Genomic DNA, 16,973 nt, shown 5'->3' on the forward strand with positions numbered 1-16,973 from the left:
AGCCTTCCTCAAGCCTTTGGGAGGCCAAAAAAGGCCTCAAACCCGCCAAAAATCAGTTGTGAGGCGCGCACATGCGCAGTGAGGTACGTTTGCCTACAGCTCGCGTGCCGAGAGAGAGAGAGACTTTGGGCTTCATGCAAGGAAAGCAGCAGAACCAGCAGAAGTCTTTCTTTCTCTCCCCCAAACTCCGCCAGAAATAAGTCTTTGTGAGACTTGTCATGCCTCTTGGAGCAGGAGGCCTTGCAGGGTCCCAGAGACTCATTTCTGGCAGAGTTTGGGGGAGAGAAAGAAAGACTTTTGCTGCTTTCCTTGCGTGCAGCCAAAAGCAGAAGAAAGAAGCAGAAAGAAGTAGCCCGGTGGCCAGACCAGGCGTGTGGGGCAAGTGGGACAAGTTCCCCTCTCCGCCCTTTCCCCCCTTCCCCTCACTACCTCGTATTGTTCTCAATGCAGGCGACGCAAGCCTTGTGTTCCCGCACAGCCTGGATTAATTGCTTTGGGGGGTGACATTTCTCTGCGGACCACCAAAATTTTGGTCCTGACCCTGGTTTCCCCCCATCCCCTGCGTGTATCGTAATTCATATATTCTCCAATGGGACACATCCATAGCCAAGAGTTATCAGTCATGCTCTCCAGTTAGAATTTTGCACGGCAGAAACTTCAGTCACCTAGAAGCTTTCTTTGAAAACATTTATGGAATGCAAGCTGCCGCACTGCTCCCCCCTCCCTTTCTGTTGGCAACTCTAAAAAGACCACAGACATATTTTATGAGTTGACACTGAGCTTACTTGAAGGTTCCGTGAGGGTCAAACAATTCAAGATGGAGGCCAGTGGCAGCACCACCATCTTGATTTTTTTTGGCATGTCTCTGTGTCACATAGTGGGATTCCAGCCTCATTCGATCAGGCCATGAGGTGACATATCCTACAAACCCAGAAAATGGTTTACCATTCTCCTTACAAACCATTTGTTCAAAGGAACAATTGCACTGATTTATATTTATATTATGATTTATATTTCTTGCAGACAGCTGGTCCGAGAGGCCAATTATATGTTCAAATTTGAACAGCCCCCTCTTTCAACAGAGAAAGAGGGATACGACATTGTCTATCTCCAGTCTACAACACGGTTCTTTCAACAGTTCCCAGAAGGCTCCACTCCCATTTGCACTCAGGTGACCATGAGGACAGAGATCAACCTCCAAGTGGCCTCAACGACCCTCTAAAAAGGATGCAAATGACCAGCTGTCTGCAAGGAGTATCAATCCTTCCATTCCCCACCATCCAGTCAGAGCTGAAGAAGCTTCTTGGATGGGAAGCGAAATGTCTTCAAAAGAAAAACAAGAAAGTCCAGTTGCCTCTTGAAAAAAAAGCACTTTTGGGACAACCATGACCTGGATAACTGAGGATCTCCATAGACATCTGACAGTTGTTAAATAATAATAATAATAATAATAATAATAATTAATAATAATAATAATAATAATAATAATAATAATAATAATAATAGTAGTAGTAGTAGTAGTAAATGAAATTTATTTCCGCCAGACTGAATTCATGTCATGCCTCTGTCAGAATCTGATTTGGAGGGGGAGGCCGAGCAGCTGACAGGGAGTGGGAGTGTGGCTCTGTTGGCTGTGGAAGAAACTGGGGAAGGGCAAAGTCTGGCTGGGCAGAGCAAGAGAGAGGTAGAACAAGGGAGAGGGAATTTGGAGGAAGACCCAGGCCCACCCCCTCTTCATCCTAGGGCATGCAGGAAGGAACGGAGATGGGAGCAATGTGAGTTGAATGGCTTACGGGGGAAGAAAAGGCCCTGATTCCCTTCATTAGCTGCAGCTGGGAACATAGTGTTTAAAAAGGGAAGTTGCACACAGCAAATTGTGAATTATCTGGTATTATCGAGGCTTATCTGTGTTCCTGGCGTCTTCCCAACTGTGTGTGTTTTGCTGGCCTTTCAAGTCTGCAATTCCTGTCAAGTTAATTACTGCAGCGTGGTATGTGTGGATTTTTATTTACAGTTTGTATGTACTTTGTTTTTGGACTGAATTTCCTCCACTTAAAGATTGTTCTTGGGGAGAGTTTTTTTCTCCAGCTGAAGGTAACTTGGACACTGGGGGCAAGATTGGAGGTATTTAAAGGGACTCTTCTTACTTATGTGACTGTGTTGCCTTTGTGCCACGCCCCTTTGGGTCATCACAGTTCAAGTCCACACATCTTAAAAGTTCCTAAGGTCGACAGACACTGATCTACAAGCGTTGGAAGGAGTTCTTGGTTGCCACCTCAACTAACATCCTGAGGTCCCATCCTGAAGAACAGGCAGATATCTCTACGCTCTTCCACTTCCAGCAGCCAGGTCTCCTTCGGAGTCAACCTTGTTTCCCTGAATGTCCACCACAGTCTTCTGCCTTCCAGGCTCGCTTACTTATGGACTGAATTTGGCCTTCCTGGCAGTGCCCTCAGGTTAAACCTTCAGAGTCCCCAAGGCGAGAGCAATAATTTCAGGCATGCTCCTGTAGAGAGAATCCTGTTCCAGGCCCACCAGACCTGAGAAGTGGGTGGCCTTCTGTCCAACGATGGCTTGGATATGAGCTCGGTAGAGGCCCTTGGCGTTCTTGGAGGCCAAGTCCACCAGGATCTGGGGGAACAGGTGGAGGAGAGGGAGAGCGGGAGGCTGATAATTTTAAAAAAAACTAATACAATCTTTGGTTGTCTAAACAGAAGGCTTAGAATCGAAATCATATGAAGTATTCTCCACTCCTGTACTCGTTGCAGAATATCTTATGCCACCAGACTTGAAATTCTAGACCTAGAAAATCTAGAACTACGCCGCCTTCGGTCCGATCTAAGAATAGTACATAAAATTATATATTGCAATGTCCTACCTGTCAATGAATACTTCAGCTTCAACCATAACAACACAAGAGCAAACAATAGATACAAACTCAATAGGCACCAAACTTGATTGCAGGAAATACGACTTCAGCAACAGAGTGGTCAATGTCTGGAATCCTCTACCTGACTCTGTGGTTTCTTCCCCAAACCCCCAAAACTTTAACCTTAGACTGTCTACTATTGACCTCACCCCTTTCCTAAGAGGTGTATAGGGGGCGTGCATAAGCGCACCAACGTGCCTACCATCCCTGTCCTATTGTTTCTTTTTATTTTCCTTATATGTACCCATTTCATGTATTCATAACTATGTTTATGCTTATACCTGTTATCTTATAATCGCTTGACAAAATGAATAAATAAATAAATAAATTACTACAGCTTTATAAATCTTTAGTAAGGCCACACCTGGAATACTTGCATCCAGTTTTGGTCATCACATTACAAAAAAGAGGTTGAGACTTTTTTGGGGGGGGAAGTGCAGAGAAGAGCAACTAAGATGCTCAAAGGTCTGGAGACAAAAACATTTGAAGAACAGTTGCAGGAACTGGGTATGTCTAGTTTGATGAAAAGGAGGACTAGGGGAGAGATGATAGCAGTCTTCTAGTATCTCAGGGGCTGCCCCAAAGAAGAGGGAGTCAAGCTATTCTCCAAAGCACCTGAGGGCAGGACAAGAAGCAACGGATGGAAACTGATCAAGGAGAGAAGCAACCTAGAACTAAGGAGAAACTTCCTACGAGTGAGGACAATTAACCAGAGGAATAGCTTCTCACCAGACATTGGGATTGATCCTGGCCGGCTCAAGGTTGACTCAGCCATCCGTCCTTCAGAGGTCAGTAAAATGAGGACCCAGATTATTGGGGGCAAGAGGCTGACTCTGTGAACCGCTTAGAGAGGGCTGTGAAGGACTATGAAGCAGTATATAAGTCTAAGTGCTATTGCTCTTCCTTCCTTCCTTCCTTCCTTCCTTCCTTCCTTTCCTTCCTTCCTTCCTTTCTTTCTTTCCTTCCTTCCTTCCCTTCCTTCCTTCCTTTCCTTCCCTTCCTTTCCTTCCTTCCTTCCCTTCCTTCCTTCTTTTCTTCCCTTCCTTTCCTTCCTTCCCTTCCTTCCTTTCCTTCCTTCCCTTCCTTCCTTTCCTTCCTTTGCTTCCTTTCCTTCCTTCCTTCTCTTCCTTTCCTTCCTTTCCTTCTCTTCCTTTCCTTCCTTCCTTCCCTTCCTTCCCTTCCTTCCTTTGCTTCCTTTCCTTCCTTCCTTCCTTCCTTCCTTCCTTCCTTCCTTCCTTCCTTCCTTCCTTCCTTCCTTCCTTCCTTCCTTCCTTCCTTCCTTCCCTTCCCTCCCTCCCTCCTCCCTTCCTTCCCTCCCTCCATGAAATGATTAGAATGTATTGCAGGCTGACTCTGCCCACTGCCAGCAGTTTGAGCCTGACCAGCTCAAGATTGACTCAGCTTTCCGTCCTTCAGAGGTGGGTAAAATGAGGACCCAGATTGTTGGGAGCAAGAGGCTGACTCGGTGAAGCACTTAGAGGGGGCTGTGAAGCACTGTGAAGTGGTATATAACTCTAAGTTCTATTGCTCTACCTTCATTCCTTTCCTTTCCTTCTTTCCTTTCTTCCCTTTCTTCCCTTCCTTTCTTCCCTTCCTTTCCTCCTTCCTTCCTTCCCTTCCTTTCCTTCCTTCTCTTCCTTCCTTCCTTTTCCTCCTTCCTTCCCTTCCTTCCTTCCTTCTCTCTCTTCCTTCCTTCCTTTCCTTCCTTCCTTCCCTTTTCCTTTGCTTCCTTCCCTTCCTTCCTTTCTTCCCTTCCTTTCCTACTTTTCCTTCCTTCCTTCCTTCCTTCCTTCCTTCCTTCCTTCCTTCCTTCCTTCCTTCCTTCCTTCCTTCCCTTCCTTCCTTCCCTTCCCTTCCTTTCTCTTCCCTTTCGTTCCCTTCCCTTCCTTCCACACTGTGGTTAGAATGTAGCATTGCAGGCTGACTGCCCACTGCCAGCAGTTCGATCCTGGCTGGCTCAAGATTGACTCAGCCTTCCGTCCTTTCCGAGGTCAATAAAATGAGGACCCAGATTATTGGGGGCAGGAGGCTGACTCCGTAAAACCGCCCTGGAAAGCACTCTCAAGCAGCATATAAGTCTAAGTGCTATTGCTATTAAGAACCGTCTCGCTTAGCAACAGAAATTATGGGCTCCATTGTGGTCATAAGTGTATAGCCCTCCTCCCCCGCCCACCCTTCTTGGTGTTGGGTGGGGAGGGCAGAGGGCTGGCATGCAGGCAACCTCACCTTCTGGAAGTTCATGGTGAGGTCCTGCTGAGGCACTTGCAGAATCCATCGGTAGCTCTCCCGCACGGAATGGAGTCGCTGGGCAGATTCATTCACTCCTAGGCAGCTGGAATCCACAACCAGGGCTGGGGAGAAGAAAGATGTGGGGTGAATTTCTCAATGGGGAAAACCATAATACAAATAAAACATCTTTTTTTGAAAATAGCATGGTCCCCGAGTTACACTTCTTTATACAGACACAAACTCAATTTGATGCTCACTTTTATGTTCTGTTCCATATCTTATTACTGTTTTACATTTTCTGCCTAGTTTTTCTCTTCTCTTAATTTTCTCAATTTTATTTTAATTATCTCATCTTCATTCAAATAATTATATTTATACTTTTCTGTCCTGTTTCAATTTCATATCTTCTTTTCTCATTGAACAAACTTTCTGCTGTAGTTACTAATTGGAGGATGACACCTTTATATCTTTTAATTTTATCCATTCAACTCTTATTTAAGCTTCAATATATACCTTGAGGTTATAACATTCAATATAATACATAACTTCCAATCGAATTCTGCTTGGTACATTTTAAAAATACACACTATATTCTTAAAAAGTGATTCTGAATATATGTAACTAAAACACTCATTCCATTCCAATTCAATTCTATCATTAATATTCATTAGAGTCTTAACATCTTTAACATTTCTTTTCAATTAAATATCATACTTCCTTGGGAACATTTATAAGCTTTCTGTAATTAATTCTTTTTAAGGCATTAAATAATTAAAATGTTCCCATCCTTTCCTAATTCAATTCTCTCATTCATTTTATTTCATTTATTAACAAACATTTCACTAGATTACAATAACTATTTTATCCATCATTTTAATCATACCTTGTTTCATATTTTCTAAAATTATTTCTATTTCTAATATGACAATACTGTCTTATGTACATTTGCAGAATCCCTTTTTCAATTTAATTTTCACCCATTATCTCTAAATAGGTCCTGTTTCTCCATATCTTGTTGATGTCTTTATAACTTCTTTTCCTTTCCTTCTTCCCTCTCTTTTTCTCCCTCCCCTTTTTACTCCCTTGTCTCTCCACTTCTAATTCTCTCTTCTGTATTCCCCTCTTCTGTTGCTTTCTAATATTGTACTTATTTTTCAAACTATGCTTCCTTTTCTTGGTTGTTTTTCAAATCTTAAACTTTTCATTCTCTTTCCCCCTTTCCTTTTTTTTCCCCACATAAATTTACTTGTTCATTCAAGATGGCTACTTCTTTGTCCCAGTCTTCTTGTTCTGCAGGCATTTCTTGTTGTTTCTCATAGTTCCGGATCTCCATTTCTAAGAATTGAAATACGATGCCAAAAGAACCTCTCCTTCTTGTGCATCTTCTTTGTACTTTTTAAGTTCCATTTTCAATTCATCCAAAAGTAGTGCCATTTTAAACACTTTTAAACAACCACCCAATTGATTTTAGTCATTCAAATGCAATAACCAAAAATCCAGAGATCACCAAGTAATCCAAATACTCCCAAGCTGCTTCTTCTTGCTTCTTTTTTCCACTTTCTCTTCCTGGGGTTTTACTATTTTGTTGCCAAGTTTTAGTTAAAGTGTATCTTTTAGAAGTCTTGTTGAAATTTTGCTGTAAATTCCTTTTAATTCCAGGCAGTCTCCTCCCTTTTTCCAGATCCTGCCCTTTTATTCTTTTTCTCTCCTTTCCTGCTTTTGAAAGCTTTTAAGTATCCAGAAATCGTTATTATCCCTTTGACATTTTATATTCAGCTTAAATGCCTATTGATGTCAAAGTGGTTTTTCTGATTTCTTATTTAGATCTCTTTGCTGTCAGTAAAGGGAAAGGGAGAGAAGAAAATAAAGCCAAATCCTTTCCCTTTTCTCTCTCCTTCGCTGCTTCAAAGTCTTCTTTAGGAACAATGTTACTTTTTTTTTTAGTTTAAATTCCAGGGTACTTTAGTTGTTGCTTTTGCACTTTGACCCAGTCATCCAAAACTTTCTCTTCTTATCTTCCTCCTGCACATTCTTTTTCGGTCGAGTTCTTCTTTGAGGTGGCCATTTCTGACCACCGCTGCAACCGCCGGGAAAGGGAGTAATGGCCAGCTGAGGAGGAGAGATGTGGCTCTCCTCAACCCTGCTGGCAGTCTTCCCCCTCTTCACCACCTCTATGGGGTGGCTTAGCCCCGAACCAGCTGGCTCGGGCGCTCCAGCAGTGAGCACGGATCAAAACCGCGCACGATCGCGGTTTTGGTCCCTCCGCGAAGAGGCTCAAACCGGCAGTTCTCGATGGCGAACCTTTTGGTTGTGGTGTGCCAAAAGCGCCTGTGTGCCGGCACCCCACAATGCAATGCACCCTGCCCCCTCCATGCATGCCCATGCCTCCTTACTTGCACTGCGCAAGCGCACCTCCTAGCTGATTTTCGGCCCATTGGAGGCCCTTTTTGCCCTCCCGGAGGTTCAAGGAAGCCTCTGCAGCCTCGGGAGGCCGAAAAATGGGCCCGCTTTCAGCACTTCTGGTATTTCCAGAAGGCCCGTTTTCGGCTTCCCGAGGCTGCAGAGGCTTCTCTCGAGCCTCCGGGAGGCGAAACGCCTCCAATGGGCCGAAAATCAGCTGGGAGGCACACACATGCACAGTGCAGGTAAATTTGCCAGGGGTTCGCGTGCCCACACAAATGGCTCTGCATGCCACATGTGGCATGCGTGCCATAGGTTTGCCATCACAGGTATAGGGTCTCCTGCTAGAGCAGGGGTTGGACTAGATGACCTCCAAGGTCCCTTTCCAGCTCTTTTCTGATGGATTGATTTATTGATTGATTGAAGTTGTGAATGTTCCAACACTGGAGGTTTTTAAGAAGTGACTGGACAGCCACTTGTCTGCAATGATATAGGGTCTCCTGCTAGAGCAGGGGTTGGACTGGATGACCTCCAAGGTCCCTTTCCAGCTCTATTCAGATAGATAGATAGATAGATAGATAGATAGATAGATAGATAGATAGATAGATAGATAGATAGAGATAGATAGATAGATAGAGATAGAGATAGAGATAGAGATAGAGATAGATAGATTAGAGATAGAGATAGAGATAGAGATAGAGATAGAGATAGAGATAGAGATAGATAGATAGATAGATAGATAGATAGATAGATAGATAGATAGATAGATAGATTAGAGATAGAGATAGAGATAGAGATAGAGATAGAGATAGAGAGAGAGATAGAGATAGATAGATAGATAGATAGATAGATAGATAGATAGATAGATAGATAGATAGATAGATAGATAGATTAGAGATAGGGGTAGGCTTTTAGAAACGTGCCATTCATCCATTGCAGAAAAAGCAATATTTTCAACTGATGAAAGAAGAAAGCAATATCTTCTTCTTTGGCGCGGTGTTTTGATATTTCACAATGATACGGCGGTGTTATTAGACAATTTCCTTTTTATCTCTATATAGTTTATAATAATATGGTGGAATAAGGCGTCTTTGGTACAGCAGGGGCAGCAAACCATTTAACATATATTCTTAAATGTTTAAGGTAGCAATTTAATGCTAAATTCTGTTAGAATCCTTAAAATGTGGTGCTATTTTTCTTTTTCCTTTCCTTTCCTCTCTTCCCTCCTCTTTTTATTTTCCTTTCCTCTCCTCTTCATCCATCTTTCCCTTCCCCCTTTCCTTTCCTTCTTTCCCATTTGCTTTAATTTTAATTTTGTTGCTGTTTTTCATTAATTACTTTTCATGTTGCAAATCTCATTTCTATTGGTTATCATTTGTGCTGTGATCATCGAATATTCTCAGTCATCCAGGTCATGGTTTTCCCTAAGGTGCTTTTTTCCCCAAAAGGCAACTGGATTTTTCTTACTTCCAAGAAAGTTCCACACCCATTTGCAATACAGCTTAGTCCTTGACTTACAACACTTCATTTAGTGGCCATTTAAAGTTACAACAGCACTGGAAAAAAGAGAGACTTATATGGCCAATGTTCACACTTATGACCATTGCAGCATCCCCATGCTCACGTGATCAAAATCCAGACACTTCGCAACTGTTTCATATTTATGACGGTTGCAGTTGTCCTGGGGTCATTCGATCCCCTTTTGCGACCTTCTGATAAGCAGCGGGGAAGCCTCAACAATTGTTTTACTAACTTAATGACTGCAGTGGTTCACTTAACAACTGTGGCAAAAAGGGTCGTAAAATGGGGCAAAACTCACTTAGCAAATGTCTCACTTAGCGACAGAAATGTTGGGCTCAATTGAGGCCCTAAGTGGAGGATTGCTCGTATTCAGCTGACCCTGAGGACACAAATAAACCTCCAAGTGGCCTCAATGATTCTCAGAGAGACTACTAACGACCAGAGGACTGCAAGGAATATAAATCCTGCCATCCGCCACCATTCAGTGAGAACTGAAGAAGCTTCTTGGACGAGAAGTGAAACCTCTTCAAGGAAAAAAAACAACAAGAAAGTCCAGTTGCCTTTTTTTGGTGGGGGGAAAATGCACCTTTGCATTCTGTTCCTTGTTTGCAATTTTGCAAAATAAAGAAGCATAAAGATTTTTATTTTTTTTAAAATAGATACCACTGGGCAGTTGATTCTCCTTTTCTTCCATGGGATCCATGTCCAAGCCACGTTTCTCTCTTCGATGGGTCTCGCTCACCAGGGAATCTATCACAAAGCAAAGTAGGAAAGAGACAAATTTGATTGGTTGTCCCAAAGTTTAACCCTCTAGGAATGAATTTTGGACATCGTAGCTGCTAATATCTGGACAGCCTTCCAGCTGATGTATGAGTGTGCTGCCCCATTCACACACAGAGATACACACACACATACACACACACACACACGGTTTTAATTGAGATAATTCATTAATGTTCCCTACCATTTCCTTCACCCAGCCTCAGAACTGTCCCAAATAAATCCAGCTATAAGCAGGCCAAGGTTAGTCCACAGAACAATGGCCAATAGTCCATAAAACAATGGAAAGTTGCTCCACCAGGCCAAACTGAAATACACCCGCAAGAGCTTGGCAGGAGAAGTTGAGCGTCTCCCAGGCACAAAGTGAAGCACGAAGCATGAGGAATAAACACACACAGCCATTAACCAAACACGTTCCCAGCAATGCCTCCTTCTGCCTGCTGTGACCAACAGCTTTCCGGTGAGCTCATCAAAACGGGCGGGGCCTTCTCCCGAGTAATCTGGCAGATCTCCATTGCTCTTGTCTTTTCTCTGCCCTGTGTGCTCTCGGATCCACCACAGAAGATAGTTCCTTCTCCTCTTCCTCTTCGCTGACCTACAAGCTGTCCCCAGACAAAGCCTCCTGTAAACCTATTTCAGCCGGCTGTTGACCCTCATTAATTAACCCCGTTCCTGACGTGCCAGCAATGCGCTCGTCCTCCCTTAAGTCGGCCTCTGAGGAAGAGAAGGGGTCATCCAATGAGTCTAATTGTTCCGACCACAGGTGATGATCAATTTATGTGGCTACACGAGACATTTGTTAAGTGGCTTTTGGGCCCCATTTTGCAACCTTTCTTGCCACGGTTGTTAAGCGAATCACTGCAGTTGTTAATTTAGTACTACAGTCGTTAAGTGAATCTGGATTTCCTGTTAACTTTGCATGGGGTGGGGGGGAAAATCGCATGATACCAGCACGCTGCGATCGTCCTAAATATGAACCAATTGCCAAGCATCTGAATTTTGATCATGTCTCACTTGGCAACATAAATTATGGACTCAACTATGGACATAAATCGAGGACCACCTGTAGGAAATCAACAATTTGGCTTATTTAGTTTTGAATTCTCCTCCAGTTTGGGGCACTTCAAATGCACCATTTGCTTGGTTAGAAATTATGAAATTCACTGCTGAGAGGACTTAGAAGAGTAGAAATGGCTGGTTTTCTAATGGTTCTCCATGTTTCACTTTGAATTTAGAATTAAAATTAGAATAACAGTGTTGGGAGGGACCGTGGAGGTCTTCTAGTCCAACCCCCTGCTTAAGCAGGAAACCCCATTACAATTGCTTCATCGCTGGAGGCTTTCAAGAAGAGATTGGACTGCCATTGGTCAGAAATGGTGTAGTCGGACAGTGAGGAGGTTGGGGAGGAAGACAGGCCAGTCCTGGAGTCTGGGGAAGGCTCTGATGAGGGCTCTGCATCGGAGGCAGAGATAGGGCCAGGGCCGTCCAACAGTTATCAGCTGCCTTTGGAATCAGAGACCAGTGGGGAAGAAGAACAGCTGGAGCCTGTTCCCCGTGTGCACATGCACAGAGCTGCCAGACGAAGGGAACCGCTAAGGAACATGGGTCGACTTGGGAGTAAAGGCACAGGTGGACGGTGAATGGCCCCTCCCATGGGGAATAAATAGGAGCGAAAGGGGAGTAGGGCTTTGCAGGAAGCAATTAGTTCATGCTTGCCAAGTATTTCCAGGTCTGAAAGATATCAGCCTTGGTCACTCTCCAAGCCTGATAAAGGTCTGTAATTGGGAGCTATCATGAAGGACTGTTGGCCCGGGACTTTGCTGGGGAGGAAATTCATTGTAAATCAAATAAATAAAGCCTAGGTCAGAACATCCTGCCCCAAACTTGGTCAAATCAAGGCGTACAGTTGGGTTTCTTTCCTCAGATTTTCAAGCCACGGCGTGACCCCACCTGTCTCTTTTTTTTTTTCTCCCGTGGGCCCACCCCTCCCCCATCTCAGCCACGTACCATTCAACCCAAGCGTTTGGACCATAGGGGCACCTCTCCCGGGTTCCACATCTGGAAAAACATCCTGATGTAGTTCTTTCTGTAGCTGCCCGAGGAACATCTGACCTTGGAGTCGCAGTTCATCCACCTCGTCTTCTGTCAGCTAACGGAAGGAAAAAAGGAAAAGTGAGACCCGGAGGGCAGAGCTGATCTTGAAAAAGTCCCAAAGATGCTTTAAACACACACACACACACACACACACACGCACACATACACACCAGGAGGTGTTAGGAATAACATAGGTTACCTAACGTAGTTTGGGTAAAATAATATATATAGACTATGATAGTGATTTTAAGTGTGTGTCACTTTAACTGCAAAGCATGTAATTTTGGGTGCAGCTGTAAATCGCCATAAGAGGGAGCAAGAGAACTGGATTGCTTGCTGACTATGATGGATAGTTAACTGAGTGTTTCCTGCTACTGTTGCTGAAGGAGGAAAGGAGGTTTTTACTTCTTCTTATCTCATACTGCGAAGAGATAAATTACTGGACTGATATTAGTAAGTTTAATGACCTCTTTTTCGACACTGGACTTTGCAACTGATTAATCCCTGGACGGACTGAACTAAGTGTAATAATATATGGACTGTTTGACTATGCATATAAATCTTACTGGAATAAACTATTTTAACTAGCACTGTGTATCTGTTTTACTGAGTGTAAACTACAACAACGTTTATCTCACATATTTGCCTGCCTGCCTGACTGCCGTGCAGGTTCTGCTAGGGTGTATATCCCTAACAGGAGGCAACTGAACGTTCTTGTTTTTTTCTTTGAAGACGGTTCGCTTCTCATCTAAGAAGCTTCTTCAAGCTCTGACTGGATGGGCCATGTTGTAGGTGACAGCATTGATGCGGCTGACAATCGGTCTCCCTCTCTGTGGATTTCGGGAGGGGGCATATAGGGAGGGGGGTGGCTTCCTCACGATAAAGACAATGGGCCAAGCAGTCTGTGGATAACACAACCATCCAGTTCCCCCCCCCCCCGCCCAAAAAAAACCCCTCCTACATTCCCACATAAAGTTCTCAGAAGAATTCCCTACAACAGTTGACTTCAATAGAGGAAGTGATTAAGAAAATAACGGAATGCTGGACCCTTGCCCATTGCTTCACCATTGCTTTAGTTTTAATGCAGTATTGGAGGCTGAATTTGCTCACTGCCAGCAGTTCAATCCTGACTGGCACAAGGTTGACTCAGCCTTCCATCCTTCTGACATCGGTACAATGAGGACCCAGATTGTTGGGGAGCAAGAGGCTGACTCTGTAAACCGCTTAGAGAAGGCTGGAAAGCACTGTGAAGCGGTGTATAATTCTAAGTGCTATTGCTATCCTTCTTTCTTTCCTCCTTCCTTCCTTCCTTCCTTCCTTCCTTCCTTCCCTTCCTTTCCTTCCTTCCTTCCTTCCTTCCTTCCTTCCTTTTCCTTCCTTCCTTCCTTCCTTCCTTCCTTCCTTCCTTCCTTCCTTCCTTTTCCTTCCTCTTTCCTTCCTTGGTAGAACGCAGCATTGCAGGCGGACTCTGCCCACTGCCAGCAGTTCAATCCTGACCGGTTCAAGGTTGACTCAGCCTTCCATCCTTCCAAGGTGGGTAAAATGAGGACCCAGATTGTTGGGTGCAAGAGGCTGAGTCTATAAACCGCTTAGAGAGGGCTGTAAAAGCACTATGAAGTGGTATATAAGTCTAAGGGCTACTGTTAATACTTCAACAACTACTGTTCCTTCAGTCATTCAAGTTGCCATTCATTTTCCCCCCACTTCTTTTCACGAGACAATGCCCTCCATCTTTGTGTCTTTATTAGGAGCAACATGTCCGGCACTAATCTGTATGAAGCCAACTCTGAGACACATAATTTACTATCACCTATGACCCTGTTTCCCTCCCCCCCTAGGTGTGTCATAAATCAAATTCTCCAACAAAACACATTCACGGGCTGAGTGTCATCAATCACATTCTCCAATGAAGGATTTTCGGGGGGGCAGAAAATCCAGTAGCCTAGGCTACAATCTCTACAAGATAAGCATGGAATGTGCTTCTGGCCTTCATCTGCCGTACTGCCCCCTCAGGCCTTCCCCTCAACTCTTTCTTATGGCAACTCGGAAACAGGCATAATGTGATATGCAAAATTATACTTGTGAAAATATAAAGCAATGGTAATACCATTTTTAACCTTTGTGTTAATCTAAGATAATTTACTGGAATGTTATGTAAGAATTCTCTATTGTTTTGTATAAAGGTTATATATTTGGCATGTTAATGATGGAGATTACTGGAAATGGAAACGGGTAAACAGGTTAAGGAAACAGATGTTATGCTACAATAATAGGGGTGTTGCGTAGGGTGATGCGTAGCTGGATAGATTGTGAACCTGGAAAGGGGCAGAGACTGTATATTTGAAACGGTATATAAACCCCAACCTTCCCAGGAAGCATGTCTTCTGCGGCCCTGAGCACAGAACTCCCTTTTGCAAAAGCTCCACAATAAAGCTCCTATTTATTGATCAAGGGTCTCCAGTTGTATGTAAACCTGAATGGCTGGTTTTTATCACACATAGGAATGATTTACAAGTTGACATTTTGCTTCTCTGGCTCCGATTCCCATACCTGTAGGAAATGCTGGGTCTCCTGTCCAACAGGTGCAGCTGCTGCAAAACGCTCAGCTGGGGTGCTCAGCTCCTGCACCCAGTCAGCCAGGTTGGGCCCGGTGCCTTGGAACAAGGAGGCAAAGGAAGGGAGACGAGGCGGAGGACGGCTGTAAAATTGAGGAAAAGGGGGTCAGCCCTAAAGCCTGAAAGACAGGATCTTGCTTGCTCTATCTTCCATCAACAGACAGTACAGAAAGTCCTTGACTTACGTTGAGATCCGCAACCAAGATCCAAAATTTCCACTGGTGACCATACACTTAAAGTACATTTTTCCCCATTTCATGGCCTTTTTTTTACACCGTCGCTAAGTGAATCACTTGCAATTGTTACGTTAGTAAGACGGTTGTGAAGTGAATCCAGCTTCCCCATTGAAAGGTCACAAAAGGAGATCATATGAGCCCAGGACACTGCAACCGTCATAAATATGAGTCAACTGCCAAGCGAATTTTGATCACATGAGGGCAGGGATGCTGCAAAGGTCGTATGTGGTAATATATTTTATTAATCATTTTATCATTTTCTGTAAGGCCTTTGAATACTAGCAGTAAGTCTAGGGAGATGTGGGCATTCTTGGTGGGGGTAGGAGTACCTTTGCTCATGAGTGTCTCATCCTGTTTGATTCTGCAAGTTTAGAAGGAATAGGAAAATAGGTAAAAGTTCAAGGTACACAGTTGTGCTTTCTCATGGGACTTTCCAAACTTTCCCATGAGACTTTCCGTGGCTGTATGATCTCATCCTAGCAAGGTAACATCTGGGACTTTCCAAGATTGTGTGTTCTCATGCTGGTGAAGTAATCTCCTGTTGAGGTCATTGTTTTCTGAATATGCAGACTGTATTTTTGCTTGTGTTTTTTCTCAATAAATACTGCTACCTGAGTTCACTCAGGGCTGGCATTTTCTCAGAGACATTTCCCTGTGTCTCATTTCAAATGTCAGTCCACCATAAATGGTGACCCCGACGTGATAGCTTGGAAGGCTATACGTTTCCCGCATCCTATACTCATCGTCGCGGACGTCGACTGGCCCTCATCTTCTTCGGGCTGGACGAAGATAGATTCTTTTCGTGAGTATGGGGGAGATCTCTCGAAGGCTCAGAAAGAGCACATCAGGGAATTGAGAGGGATCATTGGGAATAGTTTTGGGTTTGGAATTGGCAGTAGGGGTTGTGCTGTAGGAAAGAAAGAAATTGAGGACTTACTACAGTATGTTTGGAAAAATATTAAGTCATATCCGGAGGGAGGTAGTATTAAAGTAGAGTCCTGGAAAAGATAGGAAATTTTTGCACGAGGAACCTCGTGCCCCTTCTTCAATTTTGTTAACCTGGAGGGTGATTATGGATGCGTTAGCTACTTATGAACAACCGCTCCTAGCCCCCGAAGAAGGTTTGCCGCTTTACCATGCGGTATCGTTTGTTGCCGCCGACGGCACCTCCAGATAAATCTGGGGACTGTCCGGCGCTAGAAATACTTTGTCAGAGGATAAGAGTTTACCTTTAAGGGTTCAGGTGGATGCAGTTACTGCAGCTATTCAAGAAGCAAAGAATAGAGGGGAATTATCAGGAGATGATTTGGTGGAGTTTGGAGTAGAAGTTCAACTTAATCCAGTAGAAATTGTCATGGACGCTGCGTTGAATCCGCAGCAGGAGTGGAAGCCTTACCTCTCAGGATTTTGAGGGAAGTTAAGCAAGCAGCAAAGAATATGGTGTTAGATCGCCATATACTCAGGCATTGTTAGAAGCAGTTGGTTATGGAAATAAAATGATTCCGGCTGACTGGAAAGCTCTGTTGAATATGATTTTAACTCCAGCTCAATATTTGGTGTTAGATCAGAAATGGAGACAGCTGGCAGTCCAGAGGGGAACAGCAAATGTTACCCCAGATCAGCTTTACGGAGCTGGTAATTTTACAACAGTGGAACAACAGAGAGATGGTATGCCTGAGGAAGGGTTCGTTCTTCTCCCACAATTAATTTTTCAAGCCATAGGGGCTCTCCCTGACGGCGAAGGTGGTGAGAAGACCTTTACTAACATCAAACAAGGGAACAATGAACCCTATGAAAATTTCATTAGCAGACTGAAATTGGCTATAGAAAGACAAATTGATAATCAATTCGCCCAGAAAGAGTTGCTTTTTAAGTTAGCAGTAGAACAAGCTAACACAGATTGCAGAAAGATTTTAAATCCACTTGTAGCAAGTGGAGAGCGAGAAATCGCGGATTTGATTAATGCATGTAGGAAGGTTGGGAGTCAGTCTTTTAACATGGAAACTTTAGCTTTGGCTTTACAAACAGGACATGCTCAAAAGGGGAATTGTTTCAATTGTGGGAAGCCTGGACATTTTAAAGCGCAATGTCGGGCTCCTGGAGGAGGTCAAAGTCAGCAGAATAAGAGATCAATGGGACAGGGTGTTCGTCCTAAATCAGTATGTCCGA

General features: G+C 43.8%; 1 protein-coding gene across 3 annotated transcripts in view; it reads right to left on the reverse strand.

The window, feature by feature from the left end:
* Positions 1-1,512: 1,512 nt before the first annotated feature.
* The window catches only part of PRSS56 (serine protease 56), a 47,945-nt gene continuing 32,484 nt past the window's right edge, over positions 1,513-16,973 (reverse strand). For all 3 annotated transcript variants that reach the window (XM_087965539.1, XM_087965540.1, XM_087965538.1), the window contains 5 exons: positions 14,504-14,651; positions 11,867-12,008; positions 9,743-9,829; positions 5,156-5,280; positions 1,513-2,631 (listed from right to left, as the gene is read on the reverse strand). In XM_087965539.1, the coding sequence (XP_087821665.1) occupies positions 2,458-2,631; positions 5,156-5,280; positions 9,743-9,829; positions 11,867-12,008; positions 14,504-14,651 (676 nt within the window). In that variant the 3' untranslated portion in view covers positions 1,513-2,457. The remainder of the gene's footprint in view (positions 2,632-5,155; positions 5,281-9,742; positions 9,830-11,866; positions 12,009-14,503; positions 14,652-16,973) is intronic.

The sequence above is a fragment of the Notechis scutatus genome, chromosome 4 (assembly GCF_049901735.1).
Source record: "Notechis scutatus isolate UNSWTSFEM ecotype Mainland chromosome 4, rNotScu1.2, whole genome shotgun sequence".
Classification (NCBI taxonomy): Eukaryota; Metazoa; Chordata; class Lepidosauria; order Squamata; family Elapidae; genus Notechis; species Notechis scutatus.